General features: G+C 44.1%; 1 protein-coding gene across 2 annotated transcripts in view; it reads left to right on the plus strand.

Moving 5' to 3' along the window:
- LOC108799795 (lysine-specific demethylase 4B-like) overlaps window positions 1–18,093 on the plus strand; it is a 51,374-nt gene that overhangs the window by 30,270 nt on the left and 3,011 nt on the right. For both annotated transcript variants that reach the window (XM_018571717.1, XM_018571716.1), the window contains exon 5: window positions 1,539–1,631. In XM_018571717.1, the coding sequence (XP_018427219.1) occupies window positions 1,539–1,631 (93 nt within the window). The remainder of the gene's footprint in view (window positions 1–1,538; window positions 1,632–18,093) is intronic.

The following is an 18,093-nucleotide window of genomic DNA, read 5'->3' on the forward strand; positions in this document are numbered from 1 at the left end:
GATCGCTTGTATGTTAACAGGCATCGATGCCTGTTTTTAAATATCGGGCATTTCCCGCTCAGAGCTAGAGAGCTCCCGGCCAGCCGTTCTTTTACAGTGGCCGGTCAGTGCTTTTCCCCATAGTTCTCATAAGGGCCATAGGAGAACACAAACTAGTGTTCTCCCGTGACCCAAAGCTCAGTATACCACGAGCTACAGCTCGCGGTATACTGAGACGCCGCAGCCGGAACGGATCCCGACATTGCTGTCGAGATCCACGCAGCTGGCTCTGCCTATCGAGGGGGCAGAGCCCGCTGTGCCCGCCCCCTCCCCCGTCCGTTCCGCCAGTCTGCGCTGGAGGATCGACAGGGGAGGGGGGGAATCCCTGCAGGAAGCCGTGAGTGACAGTCACGGCTCTCTGCATGGATAGATCGAGAAGTGAGCGAGCGACGGTATGTGTTCGCTATTTTTCTACCGGTCCCTGATTGGGTACATTTTCTTTTACTTTTACTGTTTCAGAAACACAATAGAAAGTGAGAGCAAATCTCTAGAAATGCAAAGGGAGTCTCCCTATTAAATAGTGGTCACCGGATGAGGTATCCCTATTGAAAGACTTCTCGCCACCTCTTGTTGTGGTGACAACTCTAAAATGTTAAATTTCCCATCGTTTTCTGCTTCAGAGACAACGGTCACTAGGACAAACTCTTAGGGTGAATATATCTAGCAGGGGCACAGTCAATATATCACAGAAGTTCTAATCCTTGCACCAGACTAAAAAAAAGTATAAGCTTATACATACCGTTTACTCTAAATTATGAAAACATTTTGTTAGCCAGACACTCCACCTGGTGTTTATGACCCTTCATCCAGTTTACTTAGAAGACACCTGTTACTCTATCATGTTTTGTTTAATTACTTTATTCTTGGTCTAGTAGTGGTTTGCCATATTCAACTGGACTTGTTTTGTAATATGTTAAAGAGGAACTTTACCCATATTTTCAAAATAACAACAAATGCACCTTTAGAAATGTTTAGTTATGACAACCTAGAAACACATACTAATAGATAATTGCAGGCTTTTTTTTTTTTTTTTGCATACCCTGTTTTTCTTTTCCTCTCTATTCTTCAATAGTGGCCATTTTTACTAAGGGAAGATTATTCCATCTCCTTTTACTTCCTGGAACTTTGGCACATGTGACTAGGACATGTGACCATGCACATCACCTCAGGGGAGAAAAATGCCTTTCCCTGAGATCTCGTGAGATTACAGATGCGATTTCCCAGCAATCTACTGCTGATGTAACCTTCCACAATGCAACACTTGGCCACATTACATCACTTTTGCCAAAGAGAACCAGGAAGTAGAAAACAAAAAATTGTAAGTAAAATAAAAATATGTTTGTTTAGCTAATGAATGTAAAGGTGATTTCATATTAGCATGCAGAGCTGCATGCTGATGTAATTTTTAGCCAAAGGGGCTAAAGGTCCACTTTGACATTTCACCACTCATCCAAACTGCTTTCTCAGTCCTGTCTTCTCTGTCAATCTACTTTATGTAGGTGGAGTTTGATGATGCATCTCAGCTAATGGTAAAACGCAATGAAATCTTTACATTGGAAGAGCCACTACCAAAGAGAGTGAAATGCCGATTGGTAAGTTCTACTGTAGTGAGGGCCAAAAAAGGTTTGAATGAGCCTATTTTTTCTATTCTAACTCAGTTGTGTTTGCTGTATTGTAAAAATAAGTGAATTGGTGCTTTTTGTAAAATGATTTAGCTTAACTTTGTTTATGTATGTCTTATCTAACAACATATATTACAATCTGATTGTATAATCTATTAAAGAGCAGCGATAGGCAAGTGAAACTATTTAGTGAACTGTTAATGCTGTCTATAGTTATGAAAGGAATGGCTGGAAATTCACCTTCCCTTTTGCCTCATCCATGTCTCCACCATTTTCATCCAGTGGCAAATTAAAATGCGTTCAGGTTTGATAACCCTGCTATATGCAGTACCTCACAAGTCACTACAAGGAGCAGGGGGGAAGCAGGTTGAACTGAGCTGCTGAAAGTAGTAAATAGTTAATGATGTCAGTGTTTCTGCTGTGAACTTCCTGGGAATTGCTCTGGAAACCCTACGTAAGCCCAGTTTAGTTTGGTGTAGGACATCTCACCCCAGCTCTTCTGTATACTTAATGAATCCTGCAAGATTACCTAACAGCAGCTGCTGACATTGTCACACCAGACAACTCCAGTTCCTGGATTTTCACCCCATATATATATGGAACTGGGGATCTGTTATGACAAATTATGAGCAGGATGGTTGCTGCAGTGAATATCCAAATTTGGGGGTCTGATGCAAATTGGAGCTACATGGAAGCTGTTGGGGTGAAAACGCTCTCGAGCGGCCATGAAGGATCATGGGGCAGGCACATGCACAGTAGAGATCCTCGGCTGGGAGAAGAGGAGAGACACAGTGTAAGTCAATGCATGCAGCCGGCAGCGTGCATGCGGACAGACACCGTGGGACACTGGAGACACAGCAGTCGGCGCTGGATCAAAGACCGTCACCAGCGCTGGAGGCACTACTGAAAAGAAGAAGATGATTGGATCAAGAGGCATCATTTAAGGTAAGTCCTTAAAGCAGCATGGGGGGGGGGAGGAGATGTGACTTTATTGTCACTTTTAAGTGTTACTTTTTTATTCTGTGCATTTTTCCTTCTTCTTGAAGACTGTGGCAACAGCATAAGCAGCTTTTATGTTTGATAACTTCTTTAGCTCCCTCTTTAAATCCTTTGAAGGGTGTCATTAAGAAGGAAGTTTAGTCCATGAGATCCACATCCTATTGCAGTAATATGTGGATACTTGTCCATAATGATTTCCCATGCAGCTTTCATATTACTTGCATTGTCGGTCAGCAAAGCATGTACTTTATCACTCTCAATTTAAAACTGCACATATTTCACTGCTGATAAACTCTGCAGTATGCCTGTTCTCTTCAGTTTCAGTGCTTCTATAAAAGACTGGTGAAGGTGGTGTTATCGCAAAGTGGAAGATTTTTTTCACCCTGAACATTTTCCAATCCATCTCTAAATACTGCAAGACATAGTGCTTCACTGATTGTTTGTTTTCCTTGTACAGATTTCATCATGTGCTCATATTCTGACTCTAAAAGAGGCTTGCTCAAGGAATGATAGTCTCATCATTTTACTAAAAGGCGCCTTTACTCTAGTGCCTCCCCAGTGCAGACCTTACTAATCATTGTTCGGCCGGAGCTCAGAACTGTCAGAGCTCCGACAGGAGCTGACAGTAGCAGCTCTGTGGTCTGCATCCGACAGAGATGCAGACCGTGTACCGGATTCGTCAGCTGCCTGCAAGTCACATAGTACCGGCCTGCGGGCCGGGACTTTGAGACCCCTGTTGTAAAGGAACTGACACCAGTAGCCTGAACTACTGTCCCCGCTTAAGTCGCAGCACTCCTAAGAGTCCTTATCCCTGTCAGGGGTGGTTCCGTCGTCCTCCTTATCCAGGGAGAAATTCTCAACTGCTATTAGCAAGCAGTAGATATATGCAAAAACATTTTTTTTAAAGTACAGTTACCAAATAGGTAAAAACTTACCTGTGTCTCCTCCGCTCGCTCTCGAGCGGCCATGAAGGATCATGGGGCAGGCACATGCACAGTAGAGATCCTCGGCTGGGAGAAGAGGAGAGACACAGTGTAAGTCAATGCATGCAGCCGGCAGCGTGCATGCGGACAGACACCGTGGGACACTACCGGATTCGTCAGCTGCCTGCAAGTCACATAGTACCGGCCTGCGGGCCGGTACTTTGAGACCCCTGTTGTAAAGGAACTGACACCAGTAGCCTGAACTACTGTCCCCGCTTAAGTCGCAGCACTCCTAAGAGTCCTTATCCCTGTCAGGGGTGGTTCCGTCGTCCTCCTTATCCAGGGAGAAATTCTCAACTGCTATGTCTAAATCTCTGCAAGTTGACAGGGGCCACAGCCTGCATTCACACCATCCCCTCCAGAGTCTTTCTCTGATTTCCTGTAGCTGCTACTGTTTCTGCATAATCTGCCGAGGATTGTGAGGAATGTACCCTATCAATGTTTGGGACTTGGTACATAAAGAGTCTCGGTCTACTGACATAACTCAGAAACTTAAGGATACCATTTCTCTCCTTATTGAAGCAGTGCTCACATGTCTAGACGGAGAACAGCCTGCCTTGGCCGTACCTAAAATTCCTAGCCTGGGTTCCCTGGTTAAAACGTTTCCTGTACATTTATTTTGCAAACTGCTTTGTATAGTGATTGGCCTAATCCAGACAAAACTTTCACTCCTTCCAAAATGATCCAGTGGGTAAAAGGCTAGAAGCCCTTTCCAAGGCCTTCTTCTACCTCTCAGGCCCTGCTCGGAATCTGCCATTACTGCAATGTCCCTCTGTCAGACTTTGGCCATTTGGTCCACAGATATGTCCCAGGATCCTGGATCTATCCGGATGGATCTCTCTGTCCTCAAGCAGCTGGAGCTTATGTCTGTTACCCTATTCTATTGTGTTGATGGGTTGGCAAGTATTATAGGCCTGATATCCAGAATGAGTCTCCTTTTGGTACACATGCCGAGAACCATTTGACTCAAATGCTGGTCTGAGAAACAGCAGTTCAAAAAAAGATTGTATTGTGCATGCCCTTGAAGGGGGAATGCCTCTTTGACAAATCCAGAGACACCTTTATTAACAATCTTCTTAAGAAGTATTAACCCATTAGGGTTATATTCTATTTTATACTCCATGGTATTCTACTTCATTAGCTACATTATACTTAAATCAAAATAAGAAGAAACAAAGTGACTAAATACCCCAACTGTTTCAGAGCTCTCTCTCACAATGTTGTTACATAACCTTTTATAGATTTATACTAATATTTCTTCATCAACATATCACACATATATAACAAAAATATAAATGAATATATAGCTTCTCAGTCACAGCAAGACTTAAAATGATCACTGTTCAAAATTCTTTAAGCGTTCACAAAAAACAGCTGACTTTCAGGGCATCATTTATTACAGGATAATCAAAGCTCCTTAAAAGCTGGATCCATTTACATTCTTTTTTGCAGGATTACTTTATCCAATTTCCCCCTCTACCGTTTTTATGAATCTTTTCTAGCATACAGAATTTCAGACCACTAGGGACACCATTGTGTTTAGAAGCAAAATGTCTTGCTATTGGTGACAAAAGATTGTAGGATTTTATGTCTCCCACATGGTCGGAAATACATCTTTTGAAAGTTCTCTTGGTTTTGCCTATATAGTACATACCACAAGGGCAAATCAGGAGATAGACAATAAACTCTGTATTACAATGAGCAAAAATCGGTTGCCATTTGGCAAGATGACAGTCGAACCTACTTTGACTGGCAAAAATCACGTATTTGCAACACTGCTTTATTTTATTTGCATTATACTAACTTCTTGTTAATACATTCTTTAAGGATCTAGACATCCTGAAAGACCGCATAGGGAAGTCTGGGATACATTATCTCTTTTAAATAAGTACATTATGTATTCAAGTATATTATACATTAAGTATATTATACATTTCGTGCTCAAGTCACGAAACGCAGCAGCCCTGGTTCTGTATTTCTACTCTCTTTTTTGTAATGTACACTTTGAATAGCTTTATATTTTGTAAGCTTTAGTGAGGGTTTTACTTCCATATCCTCTCCTATTCAGTCTGGCTCTCAATTTCTGTGCTTCCTCCAGAAAATCTTCATATGGAATATTCCTTACCACATGATTAAAATGGCTACTGGTTGCTAGGAGAATATTATTATATTATTCCCTGCTGTTTCCCTTCTATACAGTTTAGTACACAACATTCCACTTTCATCCTTGCAGATGTAAATATCTAGGAAGGGAATACAGGTTAGATAAAACGCTAAGGTGAGTTTTAAATTCCAGGTATTTTGATTTAGAAGTTTCACAAAATCTTTTATTTCTTCTATCGTTCCAGACCATAAAATCAGGATATCATCGATGTAACTGTGCCAGAAAATCACCTGGTACAGGTTCATCGCATAGTCATCAGTAGAAAACACCTCCTGTTCCCACCCCCCAAATACAACTTTGCATACGATGGGGCACACGTAGTGCCCTGCATTAAAAATAAAAATATTGTTAGTGAGGGTAAAACGATGCAAAGCCAGCACAAATTCGTTATGATCACTTTTTTCTGTGTCTAATTCACTGAGCAAATCCCTGATGACTCTCAAACCCTGTTCGTGTGGAATTGAGGAATACAAAGATTCCACATCCAAACCTCACAAGGAGAGAATTCTCAGGTATCTGTACTTCATCCAAAGTTTTTATCATATGCGGAGTATCTTAAAACCACATGTGGCGTAGTTCCCAACATTTGTTAAACACCCAATCAACATAAATCATAGCATTTTCTGTGATGCTACCTTAGCTGAACACTTTTGGCCTTCCTGGTTGTCTAATTTTACTCTTCTGGATTTTGGGAAGGGCATAAAACACCAGAGTTATAGGAAAATCCAGCTTCAGAAATTCTGCCGTTTTCCTTCTAATGATGTTACTATTAGGGCGCAATCAAACGAAGCAGGTTACCCTTTTGATGTTCTACCGTACTTGCCGGCACCTCCTTGTAGCACTCTTTATTCCTCGGTATTCGGTAGACCATTTTTTCATAATCCTGTGTTAACATTACAACCACATTTCACTCTTGTCCACCGCCTTTATGATGATCTCTCTATTGTTTTTCAGTTCTTGTAATGCCTCTTTCTTCCGTGGTTAGATTGTCTGTTTCACTGCTGATATTTAGGGAATTAATGTCACTAAATACTCTCTTTACAAAGAGAGGACAAGGGTGGGAATGTGGTTGATTTCTTTCCAAAAGTTCTTTCTTTCCTCATTCTTGCCCACCAATTTATCTAAATTAAGCTCCTCCTCCTCCATAACACTTTCTTCCAACAATTCTACAAAATCCCTTAAAAATCTGAAATCCTGTCTACTGTAATATCTCAATCTCTGTAATGGTTCATTTTTTTCTCTGTCATATTTATGTTTTAAAAATAATTTTCTAGCAAACAACTTAAGGTCTTTGATTACCTTAAACTTGTCAATAGTTTTTTTTTTTGTTTTTTTTAGTAGGAGGTCTTACTAATGCTTTACACAGGGACAAGATATTCATTTTCTCTCCCTCCCTCCCCTTCCTTCTGGAGTTTATACTGCGTTTAATACAAGTAAATTGCCCTCTCTAGAAACTCCATGTCATTAAATGCTGTTGTTGGGTCTACCAGAACACTCAGATTCTTGTCCTCGAGATGTACACCCCGAAGATTGTATGGTGCATGCAGGTTTTTAGCCCCTAAGCAGGGCCGTCTTTAATAGTGAATGGACCCTGGGCAAACATTTTCTTTGGCCCCCTTGCCACACCCTGCCCCGACCGTGCAATATTGCATGCTATATGCTGACAGCACAGACCCACGCTGCAGCTGGGAATGATCCGGACAATATTGTCGGGATCCACCACACCACCTGATTGATAGCTAGCTCTGCCTCTCTAGATCCAGAGTCAGCTGTGCCTGCTCCTTCCCATCTGTCCCTCTAATGAGCACTGGAAGAACCGGGAGGGGGGAATGACTGTGACTGACAGGGAGAAGAATCGCGAACTCCATGATCAAAGGTCTGTGATCACTTAGTTCTCAATGTATATAGCTGATGTGTGACAGCTTCTGAGTCATCACATGTTGGCTCTAACTATGGGGATCAGTGTAATTCACTCTCCCAATAGTTCTTTTAGGGTAAATGTGTGAATAATCTGCCACCTACCACTTCCACTGCATAGAATAACATCAACATGGGCCCCATCAATTGAGCATGTCAGCGGGGACCGCACAAAGCACAGGCTAGGGAGTCTGCCTCCACACAGGGGGGCCTAGAAGGGCGGGCACAGTCTCAGCCGGGACTCCGGAGTGAGAGGATACGACCGGAAGACAGAGGAGGCAAGCTGTCAGCAGGTATGAGGAGCTCTCCTGCACTCGCAGCTGCTCCTATAGTATACATTCCGGCCGAGAGCAGCGTGGGGGGGGTGGGGGGATTCTTCTCCATGTCTCAGCTTCCTTCTCTCTTCATCCCCTGGCTGCTTATAGTGAACTATTGACGGGCCTAATAGCAATGCTGTGTGTGTGTCCTGTATTGTGTGTGTGCTGTATTGTGTGTGTGCTGTATTGTGCGTGCCGTGTATTGCGCGTGCCGTGTATTGCGCGTGCCCTGTATTGTGTGTGCCCTGTATTTTGTGTGCCCTGTATTGTGTGTGCCCTTTATTGTGTGTGCCCTGCATTGTGTGTGCCCTGCATTGTGTGTGCGTCCTGTATTGAGTGTCCTATATTGTTTGTACTGTATTGCGTTTGCCCACCCCTTGCATTGAGTGGATTTTAATGCATTGGGTGGATTTTATATGGGCGTAGCCCAAGTGGGCACCATAATCTGTTATTGCCCGGGGGCCCCATATGTTGTCAGTGCGCCCCTGATTAGGTACTTCATCAATGTGCCTTACCTTGGCACATTGTGCAGTGTGAGTAGTTGGTGCAGAGTGCAGGTCTAAGGCCATGTTCCATTGCGGTGGAGCCCAACCTCACTGACCCTGGAAGTCACTGCTCTAAGGGTTTAAGTGGGAGCTTGCCCCTGTTCAGGTACCCAGTTTCTTTCCCTTCCCCCTGTTCTAATTTAGGGTTCCAGCAGCAGAAAGGGTCACTGTCCCCCTCTATTTTTTTTAATTTGGCTTCTTTCCCTGGGGTCATTGGGAGGCCACACAGTGCCTGCACAGCCTCTCGGGGGGATTTCTACTGTGCAATTGCCCATTATTTTCTTTCTGATGCATGCTGAGCTGGTTACGCAGTCTGCTCCTGCGACTCTGCATGCTGAGGGAATCCAGATCTCTTCTGACCGCTGTGCTGTGATACAACTGCAGCCTACAGTGTTGGCTCACCAGGCCTCTTACTTCCTCACTTCCTTGTGAGTAATGCGGTGTTACCCTCAGGCAATGTCAGATCTGGGGATGCTGTTTCTGCTAGCCTCAGGGACATCCTCTGCGCCCTCCTGGTCATTCTCCTCTACCCTGATCAGAGAGGAATTCACCACTGTTTTGGAATTTATAGGGAAAAATGTCTGCGCTGTTAGAGTCCTCAGACTGCAGGGGTGTAAGCAGACCCTCTCTCCTTTCCCCTTCAGTGTCTCCCTCTGACCCCTCTCTGCAACAGATAGTAATAAAGCACAATGGCTCCGGTGAAGCTGCTCTCAACATAAACAGGGCATCCCACATACAAGGGAATACAGGGTTGAAGATTTATGCATATATACAGTCCAGTGAGAGTGCCAAACAAGAGTCCAAAAATGTTTAATAATAGAATGGGTTCATAAACGGCAAAACAGAACAGCCAATGCGTTTCTCTCTGTGAATGATATTGGGGAAGGTGTTAATAGCCATGTTTCTGTGTTTGCAGATGATACTAAAATTGGGAGGGTAATAGACACGGGCTTAGATATTATAACATTACAGGAGGACCTGGATAAAAAATGTAAAGTAATGCATTTTGAGGTTAAAAATAGGCAAGTGGAATACATATTAATGGGTACTCCACTAGGGAAGTCAGAAATGGGAAAAGATTTGCGGGTCATGGTCGACTACCGATTAAATAATAGCATGCAATGCCAGGCATCCTCAAATTTTATGTAACTATGAATGTGTTCAATGTTCTGTGTTGCCTTATGTGAACCCATTTTATTAGGATCTTTGAACGCATACTGTCTTGTTTGGCTCTTTTATTGGACTGTATGTATGTGTATATCTTCTGACCTTCCTCTGTCTGCTTGTGCACTTCCTGAAGAAGTGGCTTCTTCTAGTTCTGTGGATTCAACCCAGGAAGAGGACCTGTCTCCCAACATCGCTTCCAAACTCAAGGACCCCTCTGTCCTTGAGGATGTGGTGCCTCTGGCATCTAAATCCCCTTCTCCCTCCTTCCACTTTCTCAAGTGGAGGGACTTCTGTCTCCCTTCTCAGCATCCTGGGTCCAGGAAATCCATCCAAAATTTCTGGACTCACGGGAAACTATAGAAAATCATGAGAGCAGGATCCGAACCCCCTTTCTTTGGGGACAGTGAATAGGTTAGCGTAAAACACCTGGAATTCCAGTTTTTAGGGACTGCTTTTGGATGTCCCAGTGGTGTGGCATTACTCATCTATGGCATCACAGATCATTAATGTGGGCGATTAGGAATTCATTTTTACTTAGCGAAAATTGTATTTTAGGGTATTCACAAGCAAAATTGAATACAATAATCATAATGTACATTGGCAATTTCTTTTGGAGTTTAACCCTTTTAAAGTGTGCCTTACATTAACCCCAATGTAAGGCACACTGTGCTGGCAGCAGGCCAGCACAGCAGACCAGAAGTGCACCTGCTGTTATTAAGTTCTCTCACAATCTTCAATGAAAATGTTCCCGCTCTCTCCATAGAGTACATTCTAGGTGTGGACAACTTCTCAAGAGACTAATGTAAATACCACCTACATATTGCTAAAGGCTACAAAAAAGCTTTCTCAGGTGGTGACAGAGTCTGACTGCTTATGCATGGAGAGACTTTTACCAAAACTGCTCATGTTTTATAAAAGGCTGCTTAAAGGACTGCTCCGATATTTTAACAGGTTGTTTGTGTATTTGCTCAGTTAACATTTTAACACTAGAATAAGGATCTTTATTTTTATCAATTTGACTGTAGTCTTCAATCGCATTGAGCTCATGTGAAACTGTCACTGTGAAAATGTTTACTTTGTTAATTGAACCCTGTGTGTATAATTGTTCCATCCATATTCTACTAGCAAAAATGTTCCCTTTCCAGAACCGGCAAGGTTGGGGTGGTGAGGTCATCGTAATGGATTGCAGGTGTAATAGTGAGAACAGGGAGAGGAAGATGGGGTTTAGGTGAATTGAGGGGAGTTTATCAAAACTGGAGCAGGCAGAATCTGGATATTTGCCCGCAGTAGCCAGGCAGCTTCTGTCTTCAGTTTTTTTTTTTTAGTAAGGCCCGGTTCACACCTGGGCGTTTTGTAGCGCGTTCGAACGCTCTGCAAAATACTCAAACACCGAAATCCCATTATTTCCTATGGGTATAGTTTACACCTGGGCGTATTACAGGCCGTATGAACGCGCTACAAAACGTCCTACGCCCAAAGAAGTACAGGCGTTTCTGTCGCGTGTTTCCATTGGGATACAGCCAAGTAGCTTTCGGAAACGCGCGTTTGTCGCACGTTTTTTTTACCGCGAATCGTGGTAAAAACGTGCGTCAAACACGCATATTCGATACGCCTAGGTGTGAACCCAGCCTTAAATTATGAAAATGAAAGATAGAAGCTGATTGGTTGCCATGCACAGCTGCTACAGATTTTGTCTGCTTCAGTTTTGATAAATTCTCCTCATTGTGTCTTAAGGGGGGTTTGCTTCCTGCAAGTGTGGGGTAAAAGCAAGGAGAGAATGGGGAAGTATGCACAGGCTTGTTGCAGTGGGAAGCTTTGATGGGGAAGGGCCATCGTATACAGGAATTGAGGAAGTGTGTAAGGGCCTCTATAGGTGCATTAATGAGAGTTGGGGAGGGTCTATGAAAAAGTGCTTATTGGGGGATGGAGGGAGCAGTGGGTGAAGAGAGGGACAGCAGGCGCAGTGGGTTTGAGAAAAAGTTGGTGAAGGGGGACACAGGTGTGGTGGAGTATGAAAGATGGCTCTGCCCCTGCATTACAGAGTTCCACAATGCACATGCATTGTGTTGTGGTGTGCTGGCATGCCAAAAAATTTTGTTTTTCCACAGCCCACTTGAAATTAATGGACCACTATAATGCAAGGCACAGTAATGGGCACAATAACATGACTTAATGCTTTTGGATTAACACATTTCAAAAATGTGAATTAGCCTTACAGGTAAGCAAGCATAGGGCAGCTGACTTACTACCTCTGCGACTCTAGCGTAGACTAGCGCAAAATGTGAAGCTCAAATGATCTCCTGAACTCCTTTAAATTGTTGTTTAGGGACACTGCAAGAGTGCAACCATAAAAAAAGGCGTTAGGCATGTGTGCAGACAGGAACTTGGCCAAGCTGAATTGCTGCTCGTGCCCTGAGCCTGTGTAGAAGTGCCGCTAAATACTGTATGGGGTTCCCCCTAAAATACCAAATCAGACCCTTAATCAGAGCACTGGCACGACAGGAAAAGGGCGGGGGGGTTGGGGGAACGAGCGAGTGCCCCCTCATCATACCAGGGCCACATGCCCTTGGCATCGGGAGGGTGCTTCTTCAGTGGGATCCCTCTTCCCCACAACCCAGGCCCGGTGGTTGTGGGGGTCTGCGGACAGGGGGGGTCATCTGGGTACCCCCTTTCATAAAGGGGCACCCAGATGCCACCACCCCCTGTGAATGAGTAAGGGGTAGTTGTTACCCCTACTCATTCACCAAAGAGTTAAGTCAAAAGTAAAGAAACAGACAACACCTTTAAAAAATCCTTTAATTGAGCAAAAAAATATTTTGACAAATCCTTTATTTTAAAAAAAATGTCTCCATCGTTGGATCGCAGCAATGCAATCCAAAGGTTAATCATGTCGTCCATCGATGTGCATCCTCGTCAATCACGATGAATGAAGCCTGCCAACTTGACCGCTCTTTCCGAACTCCTGCGGCAAATGGCAGGTCCAGTCCAAATGTAAACAAATGGGTGGAGTGAGTTGTGACATCACGACTAGCTCTGGCCATTTTTTTTCATGCCATGACAGCTCATTGACCTGAAATGGCATGAAAACAAATGGGCGGTGCGAGTCCCGTGACGTCACGACTCGCTCCGCTCATTTGTGTACATTCGGGCCAGACCTGTCATTTGTGGCGGGAGTTCGACGTGATCGGTCGGGTTGGCGTGCAACGGGACTTTTTTGTGTTCAAGTAAAAGATTTTTTTAAGGTGTCTATTTACTTTTGACTTAACTTTTGGGGGAGAGAGTAGAGGTAACAACTACCCCTTACTCATTCTCAAGGGGGGGGGGGTGGTATCTGGGTGCCACCTTTATGAAAGGGGGAACCCAGATGCCCCCCCCTGCCCTCAAACCCCCACAACCACCGTGCCAGAGGCCCTTGTCCTCATCGGCATCAGGCCCCCCTGAAAAAGCACCCTCCCAATGCCGAGGGTATGTGGCCTGGTATGGCACCCGTTCGTCTTCCCCCCGCCTTTGCTGTCCTACCAAGCCAGTGCTCGGATTAAGGGTCTGGTTCGGGAATTTAAGGGGGGGGGGCATGAGTTGTTTTTTGGGTGTCCCCCTTCAAAGTCCTACCAGACCTAAAGGGTCTGGTAAGAATTTGTAGGGGAGCCCCACTTATTTTTTATTTTATTTTTTATACATAGGAGTCTCTCCTTACATTTCTACCAGACCTAAAGGGTCTGGAATGATTTGGGAGGGGGACCCCACACTGTTTATTTTTTCTTGTAACACTGACATTTTTAACAGAATGACCAAGCTAAATGTTGCTCGGTTGCATTGGGCTATTCACTCTATTCTCAAAGGGGCTGAACTCTGCTGTTCAGCCCCTTTGAGAATAGGGGTAAACAGCAGAAGGACTTGCCAAACGTTCGCCTCATCAGATCTAGATGTTGCATGAGGCGAACGGGTTCTTTCCATGGTGAAGGGAGCCAAATGCAGCCAGTGTACGGCTAAAAATAGCTGTACAGGGCTGCAGTGAATAGACATCAGGCTTCGGCTCACTTTACTTCGGTTTTGTTATTCATTCGGCTGGCTTCGGCAGCTTAGTGAATACCCCCCTTAGTTTCTATTGCCAACTTTAGCAGAAATTACTTCTTGTCATTTTGCACGACTATCCACTAGTCTCTGACATTGACAAATTTTTGACACTCCTCCATGCAAAATGTTTTTAGATTCCTTGCATATTAACTGCCTCTTTCAAATCCCAATATAACATTTCAATGGGATTCAACTCAGGGCAGTCCATAACCCTTCATTAGTGAGACATTCCTTGGTGAATTTGCTAGTGTTTTTTGTATCATTATCAAGTTCAAAAATCTATTTAGCCTCACATTCTCATCAAGCATGATGTAGATGCAGATGATATGATGCAGAATTCATTGTTGACTGATAATTGCAGGCTGCTCAGGCCCTGAAGCAGCAAGCATCCCCAAGCCATAACATTTCCATAACCATGTTTCAAAGTTGGTATGAGGTTCTTTTCCTGAAATACTGTCTTCAGTTTGTGCCAAACATGTCAACTGTTACTGTGGCCAAACAGCTTTTATAATTTATTCATAAGACTACAACACATTGGCCTTGTCTTTGCCAATATGGTCAATGGCAAACTATTATGTGGCTCTAATGTGCTTTTTGAAAAGCAAATGCTTTTAATGCAGGTCAAATTGGTGTTACCTGCAGATCCTGCAATAAAATTTTAGGGTTCTTGAATACTTCTCTCAGCATCTAACGGTCACCTCTGGGGCTGAATTTGCTGAACTGGCCAGTCCTGGACAAATGAGCAGTCATGTGAGATCTACTCCACTTGCAAACTATTTCACTACTACTTTCCCTAAAAAAAAAAATTTCAAACAATTTGTTGATCTTGCCAGTCTCATCGGCATTCACAACCTTCTTAGGTCTTTAGAGAGGTCTTTTGATCTTGGCACAATTACCCCACCCACCTCAATAGCAAAGACAAAACCGAACCTGAGGTTTAAATAAGACAGGTTCCACCTGCACGCTACCTAAGGAGGTTCTAATTGGCACCTAACCTGGAAAACCTGGTTCTAATTCCATGCATTTATAGCATGTATGTGTTAAATTAAGAGCCACAGACTTACCATATTGGAAATGTGTAATGCAGCCTGCTGTGACTGAAGATGCGATTTACCAAACTGTTATAGCAACACTCTGGGGAGCACCAGGCTATTTTGTCAGTTGAGGACACAGCTGCCCACTATCTGCTGACAGCGTAAGGCCTCATGCAGCCGGGAAGGGTCCAACAATATTGTTGCAATCCACCCTGACAGCTGGCTCTGCACAGGGACCTGAAGTAATGCAATACGCTTTGCTCCCAGTCCCATAGAACGGGGAGGAGATCAGTGAACGGACGTTGGCTGCTCTCCTCCCCAGCTTCCTGCCGAGATGCCGAGTTTTTTGTCTCTCACCTGGATTGTTAAGTGCTTAATGATTGCTTATCTAGGTGAGATAAAAGGGGAAAGTTGAAGCATGATGTTGCTCTGGCCTGGGACTCTGTCTTCATTCTGAGAGAGCAACAAGGTGGATGTTTTCTTAAAAGGTTGCTTAACGTACTTTTGTTTTGTGAGGTGGCTAAGATAAGCTCACCACCTGTTATAGAGGAAACTTGCCTGTTTAGTCAGAGCCTGGATGGCAAGAATTTATTTTCTGTTTTATTGCAACCTTTTAAATAAAAACTGACTGCTAGTCAGATTGAAAAAGAACTTTGCTGCCTGGACTACCTTTTTCCCAGGGAAGGTGATCCCCATTTGACACACACACACACTTCAGGAGACTTGGCACTAGTCATCTTTACTAATGACCGAAGGAGAATAGATATCTGTAAAAATAAATAAGTCAAGGCAACTGGACTTGCTGTATTTTTCTTGAAGACATTTCACTGGTCATCCAACCAGCTTTCTCAATTCAGAATGACTTATACAAAAAATTATCTGGGAATAAATATGGTGAATGTTGCTCCAATCCACATAATCTGCGGATTGGAGCAACAAGATTATGTGGATTGGAGCTACATTCACCATATTTATTCCCAGATAATTTTTTGTTCAAGTCATTCTGAATTGAGAAAGCTGGTCGGATGTCCAGTGAAACGTCTTCAAGAAAAATACAGCAAGTCCAGTTGCCTTGACTTATTTTTTACAGATATACCATATATGGATGAATGAGAACCTTCACAGAATATACATTTTTCCTTTATTTTGATAGAAGCAAACTACTTTTGTTTTTCTGCACATCCCCGGTGACCCAGCACTTCTCCGGTGATACCAAACAATCTCTGGTGACCCCGCACATCCCCAGTGACACCAAACAATGTCCAATGACTCCCGCACATCCCCAGTGACCCCATACTTCTCCGGTGACCCCAAACAATCTCCGGTGACCCCGCATATCCCCGGTGACTCCAAACAATCTCCGGTGACCCTGCACATCCTCTGTGACACCATACAATCTCCGTTGACCCCGCACATCTGTGGTGACACCAAACAATCTCCGGTGACCCCGCACATCCCCGATGACACCAACAATTTCCAGTGTCCCCGTTGACCCCACAATGGGGGGATCTATCGAAACTGGAGCAGGCAAAATCTAGAGCAGATGTGCATGGCAACCAATCAGCATCTCTCTCATTTTCAAATCTTACCTGAGCAAACTGAAGAGAGATGCTGATTGGTTGCCATGGGCTCCAGATTCTGTTTGACCCAGTTTTGATCAATTACCCCAATGTCTTTTTATCTGTTCTAACAGTCATATCTGTAAATGAGAAGAATGGTGGGGGGAGGGGGCACATGGAGGAACCTGGACTTGGGACAGCAGAGAGTAGATGTGACCCAGGAGAGGGAGAGATCTGAGAGAGAGAGACACAGGACAAGTGCAGGAGATTCTTCATAACACAGACAGAACACAGTGACAGATCTCCCTCCCTCACAGAAGCTGTGCTAATGACACATCTCTGCTCTCTCTTCAGAGCTGAGGGGGAGGGGCATCAGTTGATTGCAGTTTAGAGATAAAAACCCGACCCTCTGAGAGACGATTGAAGATCTTGTGGAGGGAATTTTGCATTTCTAGGTCTGTGGCCTGTGAAAGGGTCTATAAAATAAAGTATGAAAAACAGACCTGTGACTCCTGAGAATGCACACACATGTACATCCCCCCTGCACCTCTACATTACCACAAAAAACTCAAAATCACTTACAAAGGTGGAAATGTTCTGGCCAGAACGCCGCATTGCAGGCGGCTCACTATGTTGTGGGGCAGGAGTGGGCGTGGTGGTCCATTGAAGTGGATGGCACTCTAGCCACGCCCTCTGGTCGCAATGCAATAGGCCGTACAGAAACGCAGTTTCCCTTTTTAGCCAATTCCCATCGCCAGTAGCCCCCCTCCAGTGTCTGGAAACTATTCCCCAAAATTGCAACTGACTGGGATCTTTGCGATGAACATCCAAGAAATATTTAGCTACAGAGTGGTCTTTGAATCCTTATTTGTTGTTATATACGTAATGTGTTCCAGTCACATTTATTGTGTGAATTTTAAATTATATTTACTGTGTGAATGTTTTATTCTTTTTTTAATACTTTTCTTAAGGTACTTGAAGGAGAACTACGAGGTGAGTGAAAATCACTCATCCTTATAGTTGGAGCCGACATGTGACAATGAAACTGTCACACGTTGGCTCAATATATCGGGAATCGAGGGAACACATACCTTCGCTCCCTCACTTTTCGATCATGTCCCTGCAGGGAGTCACGGCTCCCTGCAGGGATTCCTCCCTGATCCGATCCTCCAGCACTGACTGGAGGAATGGACAGGGGAGGGGCGGGTACAGCTGACACTGCCTCTAGATAGGCAGAGCCAGCTGTCAATCATGCAACTGGGTGGATCTCGACAGTAATGTCGGGATCCGTCCCGGCTGCGGCGGTCTCAGTATACTGCGAGCTGTAGCACGCAATATACTGAGCTTTGGGTGATGGGAGGACGCTAGTATATGTTCTCCTGTGCCCCTTAAAAGAACTATGGGGAAAAACACTTACCCCATAGTTCTCTTTTAAGTGTGCAGTAACAGAATTATTAGGTAGAACTGCTCCCCATTCAGACCTCTGTTAAACAATAGGGTACCTGCCATTCTGAGGGAGGCTTTTATCATCTTATTCAGTTGTGACTCTTTTAAGTAGGACATGTCACGTGCCCTAAGGCAGATCGCTGGAAGGGAAGTTGGAAAAAATCCATCTGCTTCAATTTGTTGGAAAGCACACTGATCTGGTAATGGGGGGGGGGGGGTTATTTTGG

The sequence above is a fragment of the Nanorana parkeri genome, unplaced genomic scaffold (genome assembly GCF_000935625.1).
Source record: "Nanorana parkeri isolate BGI_ZX_2015 unplaced genomic scaffold, ASM93562v1 scaffold1816, whole genome shotgun sequence".
Taxonomy (NCBI): domain Eukaryota; kingdom Metazoa; phylum Chordata; class Amphibia; order Anura; family Dicroglossidae; genus Nanorana; species Nanorana parkeri.